The sequence below is a fragment of the Clupea harengus genome, chromosome 6 (assembly GCF_900700415.2).
Source record: "Clupea harengus chromosome 6, Ch_v2.0.2, whole genome shotgun sequence".
In the NCBI taxonomy this organism is placed as follows: Eukaryota; Metazoa; Chordata; class Actinopteri; order Clupeiformes; family Clupeidae; genus Clupea; species Clupea harengus.
This window is the reverse complement of record NC_045157.1, coordinates 20,484,793-20,494,792: the sequence shown is the minus strand read 5'-3', so window position 1 is coordinate 20,494,792 and position 10,000 is coordinate 20,484,793. Positions and strand designations below refer to the sequence as shown.

The 10,000-nt window shown below is 49.2% G+C and overlaps 1 protein-coding gene across 2 annotated transcripts in view; it reads left to right on the top strand.

Annotated features, from left to right (window-relative positions):
* The window catches only part of LOC105906555 (dual specificity protein phosphatase 8-like), a 41,087-nt gene that overhangs the window by 20,986 nt on the left and 10,101 nt on the right, over nucleotides 1-10,000 (top strand). Inside the window, exon 1 of one of the 2 annotated variants that reach the window (XM_012834735.3) lies at nucleotides 7,262-7,869. The exons of the other annotated variant lie outside the window; for it this stretch is intronic. Within the exon in view, the coding sequence (XP_012690189.1) occupies nucleotides 7,755-7,869 (115 nt within the window). The 5' untranslated portion in view covers nucleotides 7,262-7,754. Of the gene's footprint in view, nucleotides 1-7,261; nucleotides 7,870-10,000 lie in introns of those variants that run through there. 2 annotated transcript variants of the gene reach the window in all.

Sequence of the window (10,000 nt, the reverse complement as noted above, 5' to 3'; positions counted from 1 at the left end):
AGCTGAGGTGAAAACTGAAGAGGGCAATGAAAGAGATATTGCATGTGAGGGAGGTGATGTGTGTGCATGTGCGTGTGTGTGCGTGTGTGTGCGTGTGTGTGCGTGTGTGTGCGTGCGAGGGAGTTGCCAGAGAGGGAGATAACCTACATTTTCCTTTCATTCCTGGGCAGCCAGCTCAGCACTAGATCACAGGAACACCCTGCCCTTTCAAGTGACGTTATGCATTCCTCCCGTTCTTGGCGTTGTTGGTCTGATTTTCAGGGGAAGATTGGGGCGCAGTCACCATATGAAGGTATCTCTGAATAATAACGCAACATGTCTAAGGCCACTGTTCTCAGGTCAGCCCCCTCCGCACACACTTAACTGGGACGTGGCCCCTTTCCACTTTGTCCGAATGAGGCAACAATTACATCAGATCTGTATATGCAATTACCATCACTCACCGCTCTGAGAACTTTGGAGGGAGTTTGGACTCTTGAGAGACGCGTTACGCTCTTAAGAGCTGGGGCGTTGAGTGCTGTGTATGACACAGAGTACTTGGCCTCCGCTGTGCTCCCCTTCCGTTGACTGGGTCAACGGCGCCGGCTGCAGACATGACGATTCTGCCTGCAATCACAGGCAATAAAGCCGCATGCATCATTAGCATTAGCGGCAGCAGCAGTCATTCCTTAGTAAGTAATGCTCCCGCCAGCACTGCTGGGCCACTCCCCTCCGCAGGGCCCACAGCCAGAACAGAGTGGAAAATTCCCAGTTTGACTAACTGGCAGCGCTGACTTAAGCCACCGGTCATCCTTATTACTGACCTCATGCTGCTCGGTCATGTATGTGAGCGTGTGTGTTTGTGTATGTACATCCCATGTTTATTGAGAGCCCTTGTGTGTGTGGGTGTGTTTTGTGTGTGTGTGTGTGTGTGTGTGTGTGTGTGTGTGTTTTGGGTGTGTTTTGTGTGTGTGTGTGTGTGTGTGTGTGTGTGTGTGTGTGTGTGTGTGTGTGTTTGTGTGTGTATGTGTCTGCATGTAGAGAATGTATGTGAGAATGCGCCATCCCACGTCATCGCTATTTCCCTGAGTAGTCTTGGAATGGGGCCTTTTAGCGGTGGTGGTTGCCCTGCGCGTCTGAGAAACGACCCTGTGTTGGGAGACTCCACCCAATTTGAGGACCCACACCCAACCCGCACATACACACACTATACTGTCTAAGGCCTTGAACCATCATTCTACCAGACTGAAATGTGTGCCTTTGGTTGGAGAGAAAATGTTTTGGGGTTACAGAGTGGAAATATGTGCTTTGGACCATAAACATTTCAAATCTGCGTCTGCTTCTATGTGAAGGTTGTGGCTTGAGGTTGGCTGAAATGTTGAGGAACCGTGAAGTGAAACGTTGACCACTGGTTGATAGTGTTCGAGGTCGCTTGAGCTGCGTAGTCCGTGGCAGATGGGTGGCAGTAGTAGCACCCCTTGAGCTCATCCAGCCCCCAGTGGCCCAGGCCAGACATCAGTGCATCTGTTCACTCGTGTACCTGTCATTTCAGTGGGGGCTTTCTTTGGGCCTCTGATTCAGCAGTCACTCTGGTTCCCTCAGTGTCTCTGTTTGATACTTCACCGGAGCAACCAAACAGAAAAACATTCTCCCTTCTCCACCGGCTCTGCTCCCAGACAAGCCAAATGCGCCACACAAGACGGAGTAGAAGCTAAAATAAGAAGCTGAGCCGTAGCGCCTCTGATGGGATTGGGTTACCTGAAGCAGCTTTGACTGCAGCTTGGCCCTGGATGAGTAGTATTACCATACAGAATGTGATAGATCGCGAATTTGACAGCACAGCTCAGGTGGCAGAGGTGAAAGATGCTAAAATTGAAGTGCCAGAGACCTGGACCTCCTTCCTTGAGGCATCAATTCACACCAGAGCCTGTCGGACAGCCTTCGCTGCTGATCATTTATGTCATTGCACTTTCAGAAAAAAAAAATGCTCTGGTGGTTAGCCATTGGATGGTTTTTACGATGCAGGACGAAGAGAAAGAATAAGAGATGATGTCATAGAGGTGGTTCCCCACAGAAACCGTTGGGCCTTTTTTGTTCGTCTCCATGCAGTTTGGCTAGGATCGGAGGCTGGAAGTGTTCCTATATTAAAATGTTGGCCTGTCGAGGTGGACAAAAATAAAGAACATAGCGTTGTGCAGTTAGAGTTGCAGAGAATACAGAAAGGGAAATCCTAAGTCCTTTTAGGTGGGCCATCCTCAAAAGCCTAATGGAAGTCTATTCTTTAATTTTTAAGCATTTTAAAGATGCTTACCAGCCCATTTAAATGATACCTAACATCTGGATGCAAAGCCTGTTCCATTTCTATCTGAAACAAACATCCCTTGGGTAAAGTCCTGCTCCATTAACTTCCTTAATCTTCTTTCCCAAAACTGATTGAATGGAAGTGTAAAGCACAGTAAGGATAGGAAATGTATGAATCACACAGACTGCACACCACATTAACAAGCTTCCCTCTGTGATTTGTCATGTCCCCCCCCCCCCCCCCCCCCCCTGGACTGATGTTATCCAGCCTTCTTAGTGCTCTCAGTGCTTTCCTCCACTGTTCTCTTAGCCTATGTTGCTGCCTATGTAGTGTTCTTGCAGTGGATTATTGATGCTGTTGCATGATAAATGATTCATGATTCATTGTGCCTCATTATTGTAAGTTGTTTATCTGATGCTTTTGAATTTTTGGTTTTGTGCTGTCATAGCGGGATACAGCTGCAAGTGTGATTGAGACAGGGCTCTTAGATGACATGTGCAGCATGTGATGGGTGAGTCACTTGGAGCAAGTGTACTGCTGTGAGCTCATTGCCGGATGACAAGAATTTCGACACACACACACACACACACACACACACACACACACACACACACACACACACACACACACACACACACACAGAAACACACACACAGAAACACACACACAGAAACACACACACACACACACACAAACACACACACACACACACACACACACACACACACACACACAGAGAAACACACACATCAGACTAATAGACAAATCTATTCACACTGACTGCCGCTCAGTGCCTCTCAATCTCTCAGGCTCAGACCAACAAAAGCGTGAGAACACCAGTGCTCACCACACACATACACACACACATACACGCACACATACACACTAACACACACAAACACCCACTCTGCCAAGAATTTCAACAAGGACTTAACAAGCATGGACTGAGGATTCGCCTGCTGAAACATTAAACTTTTCTGGAACTGTTGCACACGCTGCGTTCTGCGAATGTCATGAAGGTCGCCATGCCTGGGGGACAGGTTTGGACACCGACGCCACCCCTGCAATGTTTGAGCTGTGAGACAAGCCTCTTCTTGTAGGCCCTGTGTGCAGCTGTAGGGGGTTTCTGTTGGCAGCAAGGGGGCTGTTCAAAGCGGGGAGGGATGGGGGGGGGGGGGGGGGGGTTGGTAGGAGCTGTGAGTGAGGGTGCTCTCTCTCACTCTCTCTCTCTCTCTCTCTCTCTCTCTCACTCTCTCTCTGTCTCCTCACTCTTACTCGCACACTCGTTCGCTGCCAGCAAATGATACGCACCCCCCTGGGCCTACGACCTCACATCCCTGGCATGCCAGCTCTGGATTGAGCATGCGCCACGTCACTGATGTAATTACACATTAAGTGCCTGTCACTGATACCTTGACAACAAGCACTGTCAACACAGGAACACAGGCCGTATCTGTCCGTCTCTGACTGGCCCTGGTTCCATGACCCTGACACTCTGCTCTTTAAGCGGGCAGTAAATTAGCCCCTGACCTCTCTCCTGATGAGGAGAGAGTGGCGTGGCAGGGCTCCTGCGCTGATATCAGAGAGGCCCATATCCTTTAGGGGCATGCTCTGTGCTCACCACTCGCCTGGGATGGCAAGACACACTCATAAGCAAACAAACGTACACACACACACATGCGCACACACACACACGTGTGTTCCATCTATTGCTTTGTAAGCATACACTTGCTTTCACACATTCAAAAGCACACACATGCATATATACACACTCACACACTCACATGCTCAAACCACAGCCAATTCTCCAAAACACACCCATTCTACCTCACAAACTCACACACTTAATGTAAGTGCCATTTCTTTCAGGAATAAAAAATGCATTGTACTGCATTATACAGTATATAGTTTAATGCACAGTATTTATACTAGAGTATAATGCAAACCTTAAAATATATCCTTTAAATTATTACTTGGACATCTATCATGATTATGCTTTTGAATTATGTAAATTATGTCAATCTATATTTTGATTATGCCTGTATTTATACACTGCCAGCAATACACACACACACACACACACAGACACACACACACACACACACACACACACACACACACACACACACACACACACACACACACACACACAGATTCACCCACAAGTGCACACATAGACAAATGGCATACACTTAGTCATGTGGCACATGGCAGGTCTAGAGTGTACAGCACCATATTGTGAAAGTGTTTGGCCGTGGCCACAGAAGTGGGAGGTCACATTACCTCATGGCCCAGGCATGTGCTTGATTTATTGAAGCGCTCTCAAACTCACACTGGTGCAACTGTCTGTGCTGACCTCCCCGTGGCCCGACCTGGGCAGATGGGATAGTCTATCCTCTTCCCTCTCCTTTCCTCTCCCCTTAGTCCAACTGCCATATTGCTCATGCCATACCCCCACTCAACCACAAACACACAGCCTCCATTTTGACAGTGAAACTCTTGCGTTTGCCTTAAAGAAGATGCATGTGATTTTTGAAGGTGTTACCATTTTTTGTTCTGTTAAAATATGTCAAATATAAGGACGCAAAGCGCAAGCCTAGGTTGTTGTTGTTGTGTGGTCATTGGTCACTGAGCACTCACACCCACTGTGCACTCGTGTTTTTAATGGAGAGATCACTCTCCCTGCTCTTCCTCTGTCCTCTGCTTCTAGTTGTAACCCAGGAACAGGTGGGCTGGTTAGGTCGGCAGCTGCTTGTCATTGTATTTGTACACAGAAGGATGTGTATCTCTCTTTCTCTCTCTCTTTCTCTCTCTCTCTCTCTCTCTCTCTCTCTCTCTCTCTCTCTCTCTCTCCGCTTCAGGCCTGGTGTGGGTTGGGCCATTCAAGAATAGAAAAGCTAATAGCAGGATTACATAGTGTGCCTATTTACAGTTGCCCCCCATCCCCCCCCATCTCACACGCTGTGGCCCGGCTGCACTCGCCCGAAACGTGCGGGGCGGCTCTTTCGGTAAGACCCGGCAATTAAGCGCAGCATTCGCAGATCCCCCTCCTTTAGTCCCCCAGCGCTTGCGATTGGGTTTCACCAGGCTGGCAACCGCCACAGCACAACCTTGGAAAGGTCGGGTAAGGGGTGCTTGTGGGTGTGTGCACACGTGGGGCCACCGGCCGACCAGGGCCAGACCGGCCCTAACCAGGGCCAGGACCGGGAGAGACTCCTGGAGCTCCAGCCAGGACCTCTGCCGCAGCCAAGAGCCCGGAGCGCGGAGCCCAGACTCCTCAGATTTTCCCCTGCTTGGACTGCGCGCTGGTAATTGAGGGGTTCGCGAGCGTAGGAAAAGTTTACGACGACGTCGTAAAGGAACATCCCCTCCTCGCTAGGCTGCTTCCAAGTGACCCATTTTCACTTAGCTAGCATTACAAGGCACACCATGTTCAGGTGTTTTTTTAAATGCCTATTTAATGAACAACAGCCATCAGAAGGCTGTGTGGGTGGGAAAGGTGGTATTTAAACACAGGGGGAGCTGAGGTTTGCCTCTTTTTCTCTCCTTCTGTCTCTCTTTTCTCTCCTCCCTCTCTCTCTCTCTCTCTCTCTCCACCACTCTCTCTCTCCTCCTCTTCTCTCTCCTTTTCTATGCTGCTGTGTTTATTTTTGTATTATGAAACAGAACACCCGCATAGTGACTTCACATCAAAAATAGAGTCAGCGACCAACCCGGTCGAGTGACACTCAGCTAACTGCTCTGTGGTCATTCGGCTGTTGGTGTCTAACAAGCAGCAGTGCTGCTCCTGACACTCTCACTCTGTGTGTGACTACGAAATGCTAATACACACTCACATGAGGACACAGGCTCTCTCTCTCTTTCTCACACACACACAAACAGACACACACTCAAGCCTGGCGTGTGTGATTACCGTGTGGTAGTAAAATCCCATGACTGTGTGACTTCTCACTGTTCTGATCCCTGCTCCCGCTACCCCTCTCTCCTCCCCACCCCTCTCTCTCTCTCTCTCTCTCTCTCTCTCTCTCTCTCTCTCTCTCTGCCCCCCTTTCTCCTGATTCCTGACAGAATGTCTCTGTTCAACAGGAGCCCGTGGGTTCACCACACGGCAGACCTGGTTACCGGGCCTGGGCTGGTGCAACGCTAACCTGCGCTAACAGGCTGGCTGTCACAGGGTTTGCTCTGTCTCCCGGCAGGGCTCGGTTTAAAGCTGGACTTTAATGGCTGTTTGTGGGCTTGCATGCTGTCCTCATAAAGTCTGTTTTTGCTTTGTTTGTTTGCTTTTCCTGAAGGGGAACCAATAAGGATTGTTGGCTGAACACGGTTACCTCATGTTTGCGAGAAGAAAAATGGTGCGTCCCATAAACAAGCTATAAATGCAACAAGGAATATCGTAAAGATAGAATAAAACACTTAAGTGATTTTATAAAAATACTTTTGCCTTACAAAAATGCATGCTCTTCACGAAAATGTCACTGAATGTATGTATGTACACTGAAGAAAACAAGCACAGACCATTACTTTTAAAGCGCCATAACACAGACAGTCCAATACAGCTGTAACACAGATAAAACCCGAGAAGAGATTACTGTTCTGTGGAGTAGTTTAAACACACAGTGTCTGCTCATAGCCCAGAGGGCTCCTGGCTCCTTGTTGAAAAAAATCAACAAAATAACACACTGTCGTGCTGTGTGTGTGTGTGTGTGTGTGTCTGTGTGTGTGTGTGTGTGTGTCTCAGGGGAGTTAAAGTTGTGTGTTTCTGTAAAGGAGGGAAGCGTAGGAGCCTTTGCACCCCCCCCCCCCTCACGCCTCTCTCCCCCCAGCCTCAGAGAAGAGAAGGCCCCTAAGGTGGCCGCATATTTGTGTGGTGAGTAAGGAATGCGGGTACATGCCTTACACATTAGCAATGACCGAGCCGCAGCTCCACTAGAGAGCAGAGTCGACGCGCACGGCAGAGTGAGCTCATTCACTGAGCGAGCGAGCGAGCGAGCGAGAGAGAGAGAGAGAGAGAGAGAGAGGGGAGGGGGAAGTGCGAGAGAGAAGGAGAGAGCGTGAGCGAATGAGAGAGTACAGACAATAGGGAGCTGCACTTCCAGCTGGAGACAGAAGGCGAGACACGCAGAGTGGAGAGAGCGTCGCTGCCGCGGGCTGCCACTGAAGCAGGAAAACACTCTTCCTCTCTGCTTGGCCACAGCACTTTTTCCCTCTTTTCATCCCCCAAGCTCCCGGAGGACTGTTTACCCATTTAAAAAAAAAGAAAATCAGTTTGTAGAGGATTTTTTTCTTCTTCCTCTCTTAGCCCTAAATTGTTTAGAGGGGCTACAGTGACAGTGACTGTGACAGCTGTGTGGAACCTTAGAGCTCTGTGGTCTCAGTGCGGCTGTAGCTGCAGCGGTCGGCTGGCGTGCTGAGCTCCTCTCGCTGGTGCTGGTGCTGCTGCTGCTGCTGCTGCTGAGCGTGTCGGTCTGCCTGGATGCCTGTGGACGTGGTCATAGCCCCCCCACAGCACCTCTGGACGGAGATGCACGAGAGCGAGATGAAGCTGAAGATCAGGGTGCGCAGGATGAAGCAGGGACGCGACCTCAGAGGTGTGTGTGAGTGTGTGTGTGTGAGTGTTTGTGTGTGTGTGACATACTCTCCGAAAAGGTGTCTGACCGGGCTTTTTCGGAGTGTGTTTTGACTTGGGGATCTGAGTGTGTTTACGATACTACTGCTACTGTGTTTTTGTCTGTGTGTGCGCCTGTCTCTGCGTGTGTCTGAGGGGCCACAAAGGTACAGAATGCTGTATGGGTACAGTCCAGGCATAAACATCCTGTTCTCTTGTTAGGCTGGTAGGAACATATCCACAGCGCTCCACTGTGCAGTAGCTCTGTGTCTGCCTGTAGCAGTGCTTTGTGTGAGCCACTGCTACATTAGCTCACTGGTCAGCTTTCATTATGGTCGACACAGATGAGGGGAGCTTCGGTCAGGAGGGACTTCCAGGTAGCTTAGGATATAAGGGCAGTGGGATCTAAGACGGACACACACAGGGAGCACTGCTATATGCTAATCACACAGTGTGGTACTGGGCCATACTAATGGCTTTAGCCTGTGGGTTGTATGGAAATCACCTGCTTTTGCTTGTGTTGATATGGCCAGATGTGCTTGTCAGATATTATTCGTTTCTTGCACTTGCATCTCAGTGGGGCTTCTTGTACTTGTCTCCTGCCCTGTGGGGGTACTGTGTATAGATGAGGGGAGAGAGGGAGAGAGGGACAGATGGAAGGATGGTGTTGCTTGGCTTTATGACTGTACCTGCTGGCAGGGAGCTGCAGCAGAGTGTGTGAGGTAGGGATTGGGTACAGTGTCTCCAGCAGAATTAGGTGTGCTGTCTCTGCAATGGATGAGGTGCAGCTATATACCGCAGTCAGAATATGCCCAGCTAAAAATGTATGTAGATTTGTAAATACCCAAATTACTGATATTATTAATAAATGTGTCATAAAAAAGAGTACAATTAATTAATGGATGGTTGAAGTAAAATTATTTGAGTAATTTAGTGTTACTTTTTCATTTACATGTGACTAAAGCATTATTATGCCAAGTGCATTGAAATGTGTCACTCTGGGGCTTTGCTCATGAATGATACTTCTGCACGCAGACTGACTCACTCTCTCAACTGAGTATTTCTGCCGGATGATTTATCATTTCCGTGACAAATCTAGTCAAGTCTTTGTGTGTGTTCATCATTGTGCCGATGTGCATCGGACGTGTGGATGGAAACGTCTGCTGCCTGTGGAAAGCTGTGATTCTCTAGTGAGGCTGAGGAGTCAAAGCCGCCTGCTGTCTGTCAGGCCGGGGCACATTTGTCTGCGCTTGATCAGGAATAGACATGGCGTAAGTGTGAGCCTCTGGTCTGGAGACAGGGTCACCCCTCGTGTTACCAGGCTGCTAAATAGTGGCTCGTCCTGCCTCTGAGGTAATGGGGGTTCACAGCGCACCGAACAGAACTTGGACCATGGAGAGGGGGTGGGCATAGTGGATTCACAGTGTGTGTGTGTGTGTGTGTGTGTGTGTGTGTGTGTGTGTGTGTATGTGTGTGTCAATGTATATGTTTGTGTGTGTGTGTGTGTGTGTGTGTGTGTGTGTGTGTTTGTGTGGTGTGTGTGTGTGTGTGTGTGTGTGTGTGTGTGTGTGTGTGTGTGTGTATGTGTGTGTGTGTGTTTAAAACTCGCAAAATCAATGGATTTCCATTCAAGCCAGCACCCTTTGTCTGCGTGTGTGTGTGTCAGTGGTGATGTAATGTATGTCAGTGCCTGCTGGGTGAAAGATAGCTGATTGAGAGACAGATGGAGAGCCTGTCTCTCCCCCCAACCCAAAAGAGGAGGGGTTGCATGGAGGGGGGTGGGGGGCTATTTAGGGCAGCAGGGGAGTTGCTGAGGGGCTTGTATTCCTCTCCAGCCCCCCAAAAATTGCCCCCTTCCCTACTTTCACACCACCAGTTAGGCACTGCTGAAAGTCATCTATGCTTAGGGATGTTGTCTGAGAGGGTAGCAATGCCGAGCCTGTCAGCACGCAGCATCATCTCTGTCCACCTGAGCGAACCTCCAGTCGCCTGCCTTTCCACTTCTGGGGGTTTGACATATTAAAAATGCATGTGACAACAAAGGCGGCACAGGCAGATTTAGCTCTTGCTAAATACTAAAAATAGGAGCCACAAGGGTGTGTGACTGTGTGGAA